This window comes from Zingiber officinale, chromosome 8A (genome assembly GCF_018446385.1).
Source record: "Zingiber officinale cultivar Zhangliang chromosome 8A, Zo_v1.1, whole genome shotgun sequence".
NCBI lineage: Eukaryota > Viridiplantae > Streptophyta > Magnoliopsida > Zingiberales > Zingiberaceae > Zingiber > Zingiber officinale.
The window spans coordinates 10,240,376-10,256,592 of record NC_056000.1 but is presented as its reverse complement, the minus strand read 5'-3'; the positions used below and the strand labels follow the sequence as shown (position 1 = coordinate 10,256,592).

Sequence of the window (16,217 nt, the reverse complement as noted above, 5' to 3'; positions counted from 1 at the left end):
CCAACTAGCTAGGTGGCTCTGATATGCACCATGAGAAGATGAGGACCCTGATGTCGTGAATGAGCCTTCATAGCATAAATAAGAATTAGGAGAAGAAAATATCAGTGACCGGGTTGAGGAGGAGGGTCCCCAACGCAGACATTCAGACGCTCAAGTCACGTAATTGGTAAAAGAAAAAAATTGAAGAGCAGGGATGATAAATAGAAAGCTCTAATGGAGAAGCATTCCTGCGCATGTAGATGCAGATCCCCTTATATAGTGTTATTTTTCCTCTTTACATGAATATTAATGTATTACCAAAATCAGACCGTCTGTTCCAACATTTTGATAATTTTCCTGAAATAGGCCTACCATTTATATGCTTTGCAGGATAGAAGCTTTCATCATATGACTTACATAGAGCATAGCCCCTAGATTCCCTGACAATAGTTATACAAGATGTCAAAAAGGAATATTAGGTCGTTAAGTTGATGGATTCTTACTACTGGTAGGACGACCGAGTCCCCTCCAATGTCTGGTCAAACTCCTTACTCAGACGGGGTCGGGTCGGCTAAAGAGTGTTGACCATTTGAGGACTCGGCACTTTGAGGATTAGTCGTCCTTGAGGACTTGGCCTTTCTGAGGACCTAGCGTTCGCTCGGGCAAGTAGTCCAGTCGAGCCGAGAGGACTCAACTGAGGATTCCATTGAGCTGGGAGGACTCGGGATCTGAGTGGATGAGTAGTCTACTCGAGCCGAGAGGACTCGGCTCAGGATTGTATCGAGCTGGGAGGACTCAGGATCCGATCGGACAAGAGGTCGATCGGTTGGACTATTTGACCAAATCATATGATCGTGCTGCTCAGATCTGAATCGAACTAGGGCGCGGCTCATGATTCCGTCAAGCCAGGAGGACTTGGGGATTCGATCCAATAAGAGATCCGATCGACTGAACTATTCAACCAAGTTGTATGCTCGTGTCGACCTCGAGTGTTGATCCCTCCTTGACTTTGACCATCACATCAACCAAGAGATCTGGTCGACTGAACTATTCAACCGAGTAGTATGTGTAGGATCGGAAAGAACACTAGAGGGGGAGTGAATAGCAATCGTTGAAAATCGAAAGTGAATTAAAACTAAGTTACGCAGCGGAAGAGAGATAAACCAATGCTAACACAAGTTGGTTTTACTTAGTTCGGAGCCTTCGACGACTTCTACTCCAAGACCCGCACTTGTCGAGTGCTTTCGTTGAGCAATATAATAGTTCGCAAAAAGTGTTACAAGATAAGTACATAAACTATATATAAAAATTACCGATAACAAAGAAAACTAAGTAAAGATGAAGTCCGGTTGTCGGTGGAGCGTTGCAACATCCCAGGAGCTTTTTTAGAGCACCGAGCAAGAAAAAAACTTGTAGTCGTTGTAGTCCTGAAGCTCCAGGTTAAAGGCCTTTAAATAGGTCAATTCTAGGCGCCTAGAACCCCTCCGGGCGCTTAGATCACGTGGCTTGACCAATCGACGCGCTTCACGTCAGCTTGTGGATGATTTTTCGGTTCCGAGCTCCTGGACCAAGTTCAGGCGCCAGGATTGCCTAGGAGCCTGTGGCCCGCCTGGGCCACCCTGCGTCGGGCGTCCAGACCAGCTCCGGGCGCTTGGAGTCCGAGCGCCCGGAGTCCTTTTCTTCAGCAGCCTTCTCCCTGCAAAAAAAGGTTAGTTCAGGCAATAAAAATTATATCTACCTTGCAAAAAAAGAGTTAGCACAACATAGCAAATAGGGTAGTCTTCATCATACAATTGCCTCCAATCAAACCTTTGGCCCTAGTCCTCCGCTTGGTGTGAGGTCCTGTCATTGAGAATGCTGGATCATTTGGTAAAGGTTGTCCAACAACTTGTTGTTGCGCTAGTTTTTGTGCCTTGGCAGCCACGAGCAACTCCAAATCGTTCTGTGATAGGGTAACTGTAGTGAACCTTCCAGCCTCTTCCATCTTCGCATTTTAGATCAGGCGAAGTTTCCACAAATGACGTCAAATTTGATCATGTCTGAAAGCAAGGAAAATGGTGCACTGGCTAGGTGGCTCCGATGTTACCGCAAGAAGATAAGGACCCTAATGCTGCGAACGAGCCAACGTGGCAAAAATAAAAACTGGTAGAAGAAAATATCAATGACCGAGCCAAGGAGAGGTCTCAGCGTAGGTACTCTAAGGCTCAAGTCAAGCAAGTGGTGGAAGAAGAAAACGAAGAGCAGTGACGATAAATAGTAAACTCTGATGGCGAAGTTTACCTGCACATGTAGATGGAGACCCTCTTATATAGTATTACCTTTTCTCTTTGCACGAATATTGATGCATTACTAAAATATGACCGACTATTCTGACATTCTGACAACTTTCTTGAAATAGGCCCGCCATTTCTATGCTTTGTAGGATGGAAGCTTCCGCCGTACGACTCGCACGGAGCATATCTCCTTGATTTCCTTGACAATGGTTACACAAGATGTCAAAAAAGACTATTAGATCGTTGAGCTGATAACCCCTTACTACGTTTTACTGGTAGGCCGACTGAGTCCCCTCCAACATTCAGTCGGACTCCGTACTTCGACGAGGTCGTGTCGACTAAGGAGTGTTGATCATTCTGAGGACTCAGTGTCCTGAGAACTCGACCTCTTAGAGTACTTAGAGTCCGCTCAGGCGAGTAGTCCAACTGAGCCGAGAGGACTCGACTCAGGATTTCATTGAGCTGGGAGGACTCGGGATCCGAGCGTACAAGTAATCCACTCGAGCTAAGAGGACTCAGCTTCGGATTCCATCGAGCTGGAAGGACTCAAGATTTGATCGGACAAGAGGTTTAATCGGCTGGACTATTTAGCGGAGTCATACAATCGTGTTGTTCAGATCTAAATTGGATTAAGACACGACTCGGGATTTCGTTGAGCCGGGAGTACTCGGGGATCTGATCGGATATTCAGTCGAGTCATACGCCCGTGCCGCCCTCAATGTTGACCCCTTCTTAACTTTAACCGCCGCATCAATCAATTTTTTTGACTTCAACCTTCACTTCACGGGCTCTACTGTATTCGCCATATCAACTCATTTCAATTTTATTGCCAAACTTACTTCTAAAAGCATCCCCTATTTGAAGAGACTAGAACGATTTGACCGTACGCACAATTAACAACTATTGAGAAATATTTATATTACCTTTGCCACTAACTAATTGAACACAAGTATTTTAGACTAATTTAACTAATACATTGATTTTCAAGTTATTTAGGGATCTATTATAAAGATTCTATCCATTCTAATGGACCTTTTTAATATCATTTATAAATTTGTTGTCCCTGCGGGTGTCTAGTTGATTAAAAGGGGTAGAGACGATCAATTTTTGACGGATGTATATTCTCAGAGAAAAATTCATCACACCCCTTTGCCATTTGACGGACAATTATAAATTGACCACACAATTTATCTCCTTTTATATAATCTAAAAACGAGCTATGAGAAGCACATGGGGAAACGAGATACATAATCACATTTTACTACAATTGTATAGAATAAAATTATAATAGCAAATGTCTGAGATGTCAAATGTGTGTTTACATTTCCTTGCTTCTGCAAGTTTGTAAACATTCCAGCTCAAAGATAAGTGTCTCATAAGAGGGTAAAATAAGACAAATAATGTTGTAGAAATTGTCAAGGAAATATCTTTAAGATCCAAGTTTGATCAACTTTAATGAATGGATCTTTCCCAACCTTTTCTTTTAATATCTTTAATTTGCTAAATACCAAAGGACCGTTAGCACAGAAAAATGTCTATAGAGCAATGATTGATGTACTCTTTTTCTTTATATTTCAAGACCCATAACCATCTTCAGAGAAATAAATCAAAAAATTGAACAGGCAGAGTATTTCCGCCGGCTTGCCGGTACTCTCCTTTTTTAATTAACAACGTGAAATTGACATCAAATATAGTGGCTTCATGATGCTTCTGCAATTTTTAAATAACATTCAGTAAACATAATACTTTATATTGTATTTATTAGAGACAAACTCTTGACCAGAAAAAAAAATGAGGAAAAGAGATTCAGACTTGCTTCCTTTCGTCTGTGCCTTATAAATTGAATAATTGGATGGAATTAACCACTTGTTCCCTCCTATTCTTGTGCAAGTAGATAAAAGAAATGTTAAATTACAACAAGAATAGAATAATTTCTTGGAGATATACTACGTACTAACGTACATTTGAGTATCTGACTGATGATATTAACATTTGAAATTCACTCAGCACCCAAGGATTGTGATGTTCTGCTTGTATAATATTAATTCCCAGAACTGCAAAAAAGAAGCAAGTCAAATGTCATCTCTTGCATATACCACAGATCACAAGTCAAAGAGACTAAAAACTCATGAACATCAGGGCGACAAACTCCAACAACTATGAATTAGGAAGAAATTGCATACTTCAAATTGCCAATAAAACATAACTCATAAGAAGAGAGATCGAGTTTGTTAGATGTACTGGTTTAAAGCATTGATGAGTATCTTCCATGCCTTCTCTCTAGCTCATTTTAAATCAGTAGTGCTGCTTTGTCTGGTAAAGTTGGTCGCTAGGTCACTGTTACTTTTTTAAATTCTCCTTTGAGCACTGATATCTAGCATCTTTATTGATTTTGTTTCTAATATTGTTTAGTGGCATTGGTTTTTGAAAGTTTACACCGTATGATGCAAAGTGAAGTTCATATACTCACCGTATGATGCATATCTTAGTTTTTTTGATGTTTACCATACCGGAGGAACCGATAGCATCCATAACTAGAGGCAGCAATCCCTAGCCTGAATCACGCAAGAGCATCACATGAGAAGAAGAGAGCCAAGTGTAGCACATACTTCTTCAAATGATCTTTATTAATTCTTGTTCTCTTATTGTTTACATACTCACCTTCTCTAGCTTTCAGATGTTTACGAGATGCAATCATCACCAATAGAATATATAACCAGAGGCAGCAATTACAAGCCTGAATCATGCAAGAGCATCACATGAGAAGAAGAGAGCCAAGTGTAGCCAAGGACAAACTTGCCGGCAACTGCAAACAAGAGTCCTCCGTCGGAGAAAATGCCGGCAAGTCATCCTTGGCTGCACTCCGCTCTCCGCCTCTTCATGCGAAGCCCTCTCAACGATTATCTTTGCTCCATTTTTCCTTTGAGCAAGTACTTGGCCTTCCCTCAGGGCAAAACATATCTCACCTGTTATTGCAACGTATAGGCGATAACCAGTGGGTATTTATAGGCACGATCGGTTGCGATACATGGAATATGTCTGATCGATGGAATGATATGGAGATCATATCATTTCTCGATGAATTCTACTATATATTTTGTTATATAATCTCGCATTGGGAAATCCTCCAGTACAAAAACAGACAAGCGAACCAATTCTATTGATTTTGCAATTTTAAGGGGCTGTGAAGACAGAGATGGGTGGGTCTGTCACTGATATGGGCAGTTTCCTCTCTACTGTGGGAATATAATCATGGGTGGAGGCCACACTGAGATATGGGGGGGGCTCATGCCTTCATGCCTGACCCCTGAGTTCTGAATGAGTCACAGCACAGAATTCACTTTTTCTTTCCTTTTCTTTTTATCAGTTTTGTCAAAATTTTCAAATCTTCCATAATCTGCAATGTCGCATGATTTCATGCCCTGAAAATATCCTCTCTCGAAATTTCCTATACTTGTATGTCTTCATTAAGTAGTAGTCCAATATCAGTGCAATTTCTTTAATGTTCCTTCCAATAACTTGACTGCTAATATTTTCTTGTTTGGTGAAAAAAAGGATAGCAAGTTGTCAAATCCTATCCTTAATCTGCTGCTTGTGTTTTGGCTGGAGAAATTTCATAGAATTCTTATTTTGAGCATGGCTTGGAGATTTTCTCACCCATTTATTGGCAAACCGCAATAGTCCCTTTTTCTGAAATTTTGTACCTTTTTTGTCAATTTATGATTAAAGATGGCTCCCACTTGGGGAGTGTGGGACGCCTGTTGATAGGGTTTGTGATGCTTCATTCATTTTCCCAAAATTGGAACCTTATGTTGATTGATTTGGTTATGTTGATGTCATATCGTTGAGTGCCATGTATGCACGGATTTGCTTTTGAAAAGTCTTCATGATGGTGTGGATGACTTTGTATGAGACTTTTAACGTATCAGGTATATCTTTGAGAGACAAATCTACTTGTATTGTGTTCTTCATGACTTTGTATTTTTTTCTTACAGAGGAATCATATTCTGTCAAAATAATACGACTACCCTTTAGCATCCACGAACCCAATTCCCTTATTTAATCCTGCTTTTCCTATGAATTGCTCTTTTTTTTTTTCTTTTTTTTTTTTTGTTGATGTTGAAATGGTTTCATCATTAATGCTTCTTAATTTAATTACTCAAGAAAGCATGCCAGCGTAACATTCCCAGGAGCTGTTTAAACTTGTTGCTTTCTGAAAGCACTGTTTGGCATACCTCATCCTGGCATGGTTTGCTGAACTGCAGATATCCTATCTGATACTACTCCAGCTGGTGAACAGATGATCCATTCAGATTTTTTTTCGTTTTTCGTTCTTTCTCTTCCATTTCGATGAATTTTAATTTCTTTTTGCTAATTCAACTGAACAAATTTTCAGAGGAAAAAAAACACACTGGAAAGACAAATCACTAGTCGGACGATATTACTTTAAAAGAGGGGACAGGAGATCTTATCCATAAAATGCGTTACAGGCGCCCATAAAGCGAATCACGTTGATTGAACTGTGCTGACGGTGACTGACGTAGTCAGGTCCTTTACATGAAAGCAATTGCTGTAACTTTCTGCTGTTGCCAAGATCTCTCGTACTATTTCCTTGTCGCTGGTGGGACGCACATGATTGCCTCGCTGTTTCGTAATTATGCTCGAGCAGGTAGCAGCTAGCAGGTAGCAGATAGCAGGTAGCAGGTTTTTTTTTGGTGGAATCGATCCCAGTGTTCTTACCGACCACTGGGCCACGTTAATCTTTTTTATTGGACCCGATGATCCATCAAAGCTATGGATTCATCGGTCGGATTAACCAAATTCTACTCTGTCAAAACATTATGCGGATTAACCAATTCATGAAATGTTCTCCGTCAAAACATAGGACACAAGTGTAGTCATCATCGTCATCTGACCCTGAGCAGATTGGGGCGGCAAGAGGCTTAGAATTTCTCTCAAGTAATGAAAGTTTGATTCCTATGCAAGACGTATTTACGGCGATCAAATTTTTACATGTGGGTATCACGTCAGGACTGTCATGCTTTCTTAGTTTACTTGATAGACAAGTGTTTGATTTTCTCTTAAGAATCAGAATGAGAATGAGTATCATAGTATTATGGAATGGAAATGAGTATGAGCTTGGGTATCATTCTTAAAAATGATGTTTGGTTAGTTAAATATTTTCAATCGGAATGAACCTAAATTTCTTTTTTTACCCTTACAGGAAAATAAGAGAAAAAATTAGATGGGAGAAAAAGTTGAATGTGAGAGAAACATATGATGAGAGAGAAAGTGTGATGAGAGAAAAAGTGTGTTGGGAAAAATGAAAAAAGAGAAAGTAGGATCAGAGAAAATGAGGAGAGAGTGCATGATAGGAGAGATTGAGAAGAGAAAAAGTATGATGAGAGAGAAAGTATGATGAGAGAGAAAGAGTGATGGGAAAAATGAAGAGAGAGAAAGTATTATAAGAGAAAATGAAAAGGTGAAGAGAGAGAAAGTGGGTTGAGAGAGAAAGAGTGATGGAAAAAATGAAGAGAGAGAAAGTATGATAAGAAAAAAATGAGAAACTGAGGAGAGAGAAAATTTGTTGAGAGAGAAAGAGTGATGGAAAAAATGAAGAGAGAGAAAGTATTATGAGAGAAAATGAAAAGGTGAGGAGAGAGAAAGTATGATGAGAGAGAAAGTGGGTTGAGAGAGAAAGAATGATGAGAAAAAATGAAGAGAGAGAAAGTGTGATGAGAGAAAATGCGAGACTGGGAGAGAGAAAATATGATGAGAGAGAAAATGTGCTTAGAGAAAAAGTGTGATTAGAGAAAATAAAGAGAGAGTGTGTGATGAGAGAGAATAAAGAGAGAGAAAGTGTAATGAGAGAAAATAAGGAGAGAGGGTATGCTGAGAGAGATTGAGGAGAGAGAAAATATGATGGGAGAAAAAGTACGATGAGAGAGAAAATATGATTAAAAAATAAATAGAAAATGTATAATGGGAGAGAAAGTGTGATAGAAGAAAATGAAGAGAGAGAAAATAAAGAGAGAGAGTATATGATGGGAGAGAATATAGAGAGAGAATGAGGAGAGAGAAAGTATCTTGAGAGAGAAAATGTGATGATAAAATAAGGAGGGAGAAAATATGATGAGAGAGTGTGTGAAATTAAAAAAAAATGAATAAATATACTAAGGGTATTTTTGTCTAAAACTTAATTCACAATCCTATTCCATCAAAACCCAAGGGAGGGGATGAGTTTCATCCATACCCAAATTTTTTAGTTTCATTCCAAAATCTTGATTCCATTCCCATTAACCAAACACAAGGTTTGAGAATGAATCCATTCCCTCATTCCCAAACCCATAAACCAAACGCCACCTAAAATTGGAATGTCTATCCCAGAATTAATTGGATTATAAAATCTAAATATCTGACAACAATAACAACTAAATTTTTTTCCATTAAGATCGACGGTATGAATCCTTTTACGTCATTGAACTCTATCTCCTATCATATCATCATCTATAAAAAAAAAAAAATATATATATATATATATATAATTTTTTCTCTCCACAAATCCGGAGCCCAAGAGTTTCCCTGCTAGTAGTACTTTACTAGCCAAACAACTCCGAGAGGATAGCAAATAGCAAGCCATTTTTACCGCAAAACATCACGTAGAAACCATCTTTAGGCTCTGGCCAACAATACCAATCGCTTATGCAGCAAGGAATCCACGAGCAAGAAGTGAGTGCAGCCAGAAAGTTAACCAGACTTCTATAAGCAAGACCAAAGTAATTATATTTCCCATTTCCTCCAGTATAACCATGAGTATTACATTCTCTCCAAGAGTAGTAGGATTTTACTTACATTTCCCTCCGGAGAGGAAAAAAAACACCAAAGATCCACTCACGCCTTAATATAGTTAACTCAGTTCTTGTTATTTAGCACAACTGTGGCTAAATCTAACTACAAGCTAGCTAGACCTAGGATGCAACCATTATGAAATTGAGACTTGGATCAACTTTCGTCCAACTCCTTTACAAATTGAGGAAAAAAAATGATTATGAGTATATGTAAAGCAGAGAACAGTCGATCAAATGCAAAGGAGAATACTCTATAATACATCATAAAGCTGATCAAGAGACGGTTTGGCAATCCTTGTTCGTCTAGATTTTGGTTTTGTAACTTGATGCAGCTTATCAGAATCTGGTGAGGGGCTGAACAGGTTGAAATCAGCAGGGGGCTCACTTTTGCTTCTTTCATTTCCGTGCCTTGTCCTTCTTCTGTGATGCATGTTTGTCCCATCTTCCTTCTTGTAGTTACTTGGAGTGGTCTCATCCTCTTTTGGAGCCTCATAGAGAGTGATAGCAATGCTGCCATTCTGAAGCAATAAATCTTCCATGCTTTCAGGCAGATCCTGAATGCCTTGGAGGATCTCAACTACTTGGTCCATGGTTGGCCTCCCTTTAGGATTATGGCTGAGACATCGATGTGCCATACTAGCTACCTCTACTGCAACTCTATTTGAGTACTGACCATCCATCCTTGGATCAATTATCCTAAGTAACTTCCTGCTGTTGATCAAGAGTGGGCGAGCGAAGTCGACGAGGTTGAAATCTCGATTTGATCTGCTTTTATCCACTGCCTTTCTTCCTAAAAGCATCTCAAGGAGCACCACTCCAAAACCATAAACATCACTCCTTGCAGTTAAATGGCCTGTAATTTTTCAAACCAAGATATTAGTTGAATCTCCAATGTAATAGTGGTTAGAGCCTGAATCCAGATAACAATTAAAATGTAATTTTAAGAGAATAAACTGCTAAAGGAGCAAGAGAGTAGCCACTAGCAGCATATTTACTGACTAAACATCATTCAATAGATACTTGGATTTAAGAACAAAAGAGCTTAAAGTTAATTAAGAGCATTTTTTATCTATATATTGATTTGTTATTTATAGCACTTAACATATATATATATATAGACAGAAAGAGAGAAAGACAGATCCTGGACCATATTCATAGATGACTCACCAGTCATTATGTACTCAGGAGCTGCATAGCCATATGTTCCCATGACTCGGGTGGATACATGAGTTTGATCCCCAATGGGTCCTTCTTTTGCAAGGCCAAAGTCAGAAAGCTTAGCATTGTAGTCCTGCAAATGAACAGAAGAATAAGCAATATAATGAGATGGCACAAATAATCATTGTGTAACAAGTAGTTACACAACTGACATAAGGTTATGGAACTTATCCTTCCTCTATTATTTGTTAAGATATTAGTCAAGAAAATTGGAGCCACAAAAAAAAAGGATTTTATTACAAAGACTACAACCACTGCACCTGCTTGGATCACATCCCATACTATATAAGAATCTATCTATGATCATACAGTCAACAATACCAGATAACAATTCAATCTCTTTTCATCGAGAAGTTTGCTTTGGCTGCCTTTGCCACTTTCATTCGAATCAAATTTGTAATTATTTCCCAATCATATCTGAGCATCTCTACTCCATTTTAAACTTACATTCTTTCATTTAAGCTTTATCATGTTAAACCTGCTTGCAAAAATAAGATACCAAGTTGCTCATAAATAATCATCTTTTACATGTATCCCAAGTTCCATTTGCAACATCACAATGCATTACTAAATTGCTGAACCATTATTACCAACACTTAATCTGTGTGGTTTAGGTGTGTGTGGAACGAGAGAGATACACTCAGACACTATTGTCGATCAAATGAACCTTATCATCAATTCCTCTTAAGCTAAAGCTCAAACAAAATATTCTATAACATATCCCACGACAATTTTTAAATCTTCAATGATAAACAATCATTTAAGCAAAAGTCAAATCAGTGATCAGGTACAGGTTCTTGCATAATCTGTAGCATTTTCACCACTCAAAACTATAAATTTGTCTATCATTATGCTACTCGTGTTTCTTGATAACTGTTTTCAGTACTTTTTTAGTGAAAAGCTAACCTATATTCTTGATCCTACATCCAATTCAAATATAAATGCACTGTCATGAAAAATTGAATATCTGATAGATGCCCTAATTCATAAATATTTTCTAAACAGAATTTCATTGCTAAGTACCATTAAATCACCAGCCTTCAAATTTCATATTGCCTTCTTTCTCAAGTTTGGCATTCACAAAACATATTAAATTATACCATAAATATAGAAAAGCATTATGCTATATAGGTTACTAACTATAACATTTAAGGGTTTCGATAAGTTGACGAGAATGAAGTTACACTTCAGGACAAAGGATCAACACAAACCGCATCTAGTAAAATGTTTGATGCCTTAAAATCTCTATAAATTATGGATCTTTCAGCTCCATGAAGAAAGGCAAGCCCTTTTGCAGCACCTAAGGCAATTTTCATACGAGTGGACCATGGCAATGTTAAGCAAACCCCTGTGAAGAAGAAAAAAACATAGCAGGAATTATTTGACAACATCATAGAGAGCCTAAACCACCCCCATACACCAAAACTTTGAAATAAAGTTTTGCTAACTTATTCACTTAGCGACTGGCACTGTTGAAAGAACTTACCAAGAATTGAAGCCACATAGCAAAAGCAACACTCTATAAGACCGTCTTGTGCAAATACATTGGCTAACAATTACTTCTATTCTTAAAAGTGAATCAAAAGACAACTGTCCAAATATCACTCCCTAATACAATAAGTTTGCCTGAATAATCACTTAGCTAGAAAGTTTAGGATAGTGCCCGAGGATTTTAAATGTCCCATGTTACAACACATTATAGCTCTTATATTAGACTAATTGAAACGCTTCTAAAAGTAATATCGGCAATAAGAATTAATTTGATCACTTACGTTGGAAAAGGTGATTTTCAAGACTGCCACAAGCCATGTACTCATAAACCAGCAACCTGTGATCACCTTCACAGCAGTAACCAATAAGTTTAACAAGATTTGGATGACTCAATTGCCCAAGGTAGTTGACTTCAGCCTGAAGATGCAATAGTCATTATTAAAATATAAACTTCAGCAACAATTTGATGATAAAATTTCTTTCATTATTTTATTATTAAGATAGAAGAAATAGCAAACAACATTCACAACAGAACAAGAACCAAACTCTATGGAATCTGTTTCTACAGCATTAAGGTCTATTTTACATGCTAAAACTTATTTGGCATTTTTTTCTCCTAGAAGTTTGATCAAATTCTTATACTTCACAGGGTCACATTTTGTATTAATTTTGTTACATTACTTTGAGAGACCTAGAGTTTAACTTAACAGTTGATGTGAAACAGAGCCCTTCAGGAAGATATTAAATGCCAAAAAGTGTTAAAAAATAAACAAAAATGCATTTATTAATTGCTACTGTTAAATAAGTAGCAACCACGAACTAGAACACCCTTTCCCTTCATATACTCCCTTTAGGTAGTCGAATGTGTATATTGCAAATATTGCATTACCAGTCATTGTTAATGGATTGATTAGGTTGCTCCAAACAGATTAAAGGCACTCAACCTTTTCTTGCTGATTTATTTTTTGGTTCTTGATCATTTCCTACAACTACAAATGTCTAGATGACTATTAAATTGTTTTCCTGTTACCTAAAACTTCCCAGCCTGCAGGTTAGATGATTTAATCATGTTAGAAAATACTCAGCTCAATATGACAGTAAAGAGATGCTATGAAATGGAATTACCAGCCATTCCTTGTCCCCCTGGAACCCTTCTTTGTTTAGCTCTTTCACAGCAACTCGGGTGGACTCAAACCCTGGCCTGACATTCTCATCTATAACACCTTTGTACACAATTCCAAAACCACCCTCTCCAAGAATTTGATCAGGCCTGAAATATCTAGTAGCTGCTCTTAGCTCACTATATGTAAATCTGTTGACACCTCCATACTCAGCTATGAGTCTCAAATCTTCAATATCCTTTGGAGGAGGTAGAAGGCTTACACCATTTTGGCACTTTCCACTTGCTCGATCTTGTGGAGCAGCAAGTTTGGCTGTTAAAACAGTAAGAAAATGTCAAAATATTAAAATTAGAGCAGAAGCTTGCAGATTAAAATCACGCAGATAAAATTAGTGCCATATATAAGAGCTTTGCTGAAACATAAGGATCTAACACTATCTCTTTATCTTATCTAGAGTCTGAACAAGCCTCAAGTGACTCTATCATCTACACCTTTTTGGTCATTAAAGAGAATCAAGTTGGAAGCTTTACATGTGTCTCTGAAGATGGCAAACGTTTACTTGCAAACCACTTGAAGTGACCAATTATTTACTAATTATCATGATGCATTTAGTTAAATATCTTTGATTTTCTACCTGATGGTATTAATGAGTTTCACTGGAAGAAAAAACAGAGGTTTATTAGCTGCAATTAAGGAAACAATGAAAATTGCTCTAATTGGGGCCTTGAGCATAATCATTCCAATATAGCTCCCAATACATGTAAGGTGCCAATATGGATTTGGCTTAAATTCTGCTACCAGAATACAAAAAAAAAAATCCTTTTTCCTGATTCACTATGCCACTGCAAATTTGGTTTAAATTATGACACTGATTAGTAGTTTTTTTACCTTTACTCGACAGTAAAGCCAGTAATCGTCTGTTTGGTTAGAATAGTATTCTATTCCTTATGTTTCCAGTAGAATAAGAATTTCTATGTTTGAGTGAAAAATGAAATAAGACTATTAATTCTCATGAAATGATGATTACTTAAATCATCCTTGTTAGTTATTATTTTGATCTATTTTAGGAATGGCTATTTTTTCGATTTCATTCTCTAAAAAACACCTGTTCTTTCTTCATTCAACTCTCCATACAAATACATATTGTAAATGAGCAAAGCGAATTGGATGCCTTGAGCTTGATAGGTTAAACGGGTCACATGAGCTAACCTGGTGGATCTGTGGAACAGGGCCAAGTAATGTGAGGAGCCAAATGAGCTGGAAAAAATATCTTCATTGAGTTCATTTGATCATTATGAAAAATGGTTCTTGTCTATTACTTATCACACGGAGTTAACTTAGAAGGTATTTTAAGTAGGTAATTAGTTGCCGATCAGTGGAAAAACACAAAAGCTCCTATTTTTATTTATTTAATTTTTAGGCGTGTTGGAAGCTGACATTTTATGCCAATACGCAAAGAGACACATTGTACTTCTATAATCTCACTTCATGATTTATATCACATAGTCAGTCAACGCAGCAACCCACAATATTCTAAACAGTAGGAAATTCAAAGTCGAGAAAAATCAACTTCAGGGATAAACTGCAGTGCTTTTCACCTCACTGTCTTTCACCATATGATATGGCATGGCAGTCGAACCCTCTCGATGATCCCAAAATCCTAAAACCTATATTATGAAATCTGGATTTGCAGCTCATCTAGTAGAAATAGCTTCCAAGTGTAGTACGGATGTAATAAGCCACCGAATGCTACTCCCCAATAAGTAGGTAAACGTATATTACGCTAATATTCTTTTGCTACGCTAATTTTTAATCTAAGACGTTGTTATAACTTCAAAAGAAAAATTGAATCTTTGTTGGAGATTAAAGCCAAGGCACACTCACGTTTTTCAATACAGAGAGAAAAACATCCGCCCATCGGGAGAGCTCCAGAATGAATCCACCGCCTTTCCGAGGGCGGGGGCCTCAGCAATCCGTCAAAACTGCTCCATGGAGGCTTCCAGACACTAGATCAAAGAATCTATGCTGAGCCGCCAAATCCAACCTTCGATCGCCACGAACGACGACGTGCGGGAGACGAATACGAAAATCGTCGCGAAGAAACAAGACGGGATCTACGAAATGTGAAAGGCAACGATCATTCCCCGAGTATAGAAGGATCAGAATATCAGATCTCGTCGGGATGTCTTCCTTCCTCGCTCGCGCTCATCTCGATGATGGATGAAATCAATAGCCGGTGGCAGATCGAGCGAGGTCGTGTGTACAGTTAGACTCGGTGAAGCCTTGCCGGACGATATCATCGACCTTATCCGCACAAACGGACACCGCCTTCAGTTATAACTACGAGCCTGCCCCTCTATGTTTTTTAAAAAAATTTATTTTTTTTTTAAAAAAACAACCGATTAATTTGGAAATCATCGGGCTGAGTCTGACCATCTAAATAAATCTAAAAATACTCAACACCCACCATACTGATTGTGGTTGTCCCTCTATGGGTAAATTGAGTTGAGATTCTTCGTCCCGAAAATGATACATCTTTATATTTCTTAGTCAATCGGACGGATTAAATTATATCTCAAAAATATAGTACACATCACGATAATATCATGACCGTTCGATCGACGAAAAAATACGGAGATATATCCTTTTTGAGATAGAAGATCTCAACTCGGGTAAATTCATCCTCTCAATAAGAATAGTATGTGAATCTGACATTGTATATCAATTAATAATTCATATGATTTTTTTTTAAAACATGATAATTAATATATTTACTCTTTGAGTAGGATCTGACACTACCCTCCATTCGTGTCTTTTGATATATACTCTTAACTTTTTTCTTTTTACCATATTCACCTTCAAATAAAATTGAAGGTGAGTTAATATATCATATAGAAATAAAATTATATTAAATATGATGCATATAGGTTTTGGGCGATACTAAAATTCCTTAAGATAAATAATTTTGATTTTGTGCTTAACATTTAATCATAAGATAATTTATACTGTGCATGTTACGTTGTTATTTTTTTTTATTTTTTTTTCAATTGAGGACTTTTTAATGCATTTATTCAAAAGTCAAAGTCATGTAGGTTCATTCTGGCGTGCTCCTTAAATTTGTATGAATAATACTCGACGACTTGTATGTTTGGATCGAAATGGAAAAATAATGCGTAAGTTTGAAACCAACATATGCCCTTGAAATTTAGTTCTCTTTCCCTACCTAACTTGACTAAGGCCATTAGCTGGCTGGCAACATCCACATTAAATGACATGCCAGCTAATTT

At 37.7% G+C, this 16,217-nt stretch overlaps 1 protein-coding gene and 1 long non-coding RNA gene across 8 annotated transcripts; both read right to left on the bottom strand.

The window, feature by feature from the left end:
- Positions 1 to 3,904: 3,904 nt before the first annotated feature.
- LOC122012366 lies at positions 3,905 to 5,399 on the bottom strand. Of its 7 annotated transcripts, none has more exons than XR_006120205.1 (4): positions 4,436 to 5,378; positions 4,215 to 4,306; positions 4,065 to 4,128; positions 3,905 to 3,962 (listed from the first exon to the last, which is right to left on the bottom strand). It is a non-coding gene; the product is annotated as an uncharacterized LOC122012366 (long non-coding RNA). The 7 variants fall into 7 exon arrangements; XR_006120204.1 differs by having other exon boundaries at positions 3,906 to 3,962; positions 4,065 to 4,133; XR_006120200.1 differs by having other exon boundaries at positions 3,924 to 3,962; positions 4,065 to 4,306; positions 4,436 to 5,379.
- A 3,633-nt stretch (positions 5,400 to 9,032) lies between these two features.
- On the bottom strand, positions 9,033 to 15,237 carry LOC122012365 (probable serine/threonine-protein kinase PBL17). The gene is made up of 6 exons (XM_042568884.1): positions 14,815 to 15,237; positions 12,935 to 13,242; positions 12,091 to 12,226; positions 11,530 to 11,666; positions 10,268 to 10,391; positions 9,033 to 9,953 (listed from the first exon to the last, which is right to left on the bottom strand). The coding sequence occupies exons 1-6, from the start codon at positions 14,846 to 14,848 to the stop codon at positions 9,352 to 9,354; spliced, it is 1,341 nt and encodes a 446-aa protein (XP_042424818.1). The 5' UTR covers positions 14,849 to 15,237; the 3' UTR covers positions 9,033 to 9,351.
- Positions 15,238 to 16,217: the final 980 nt, after the last annotated feature.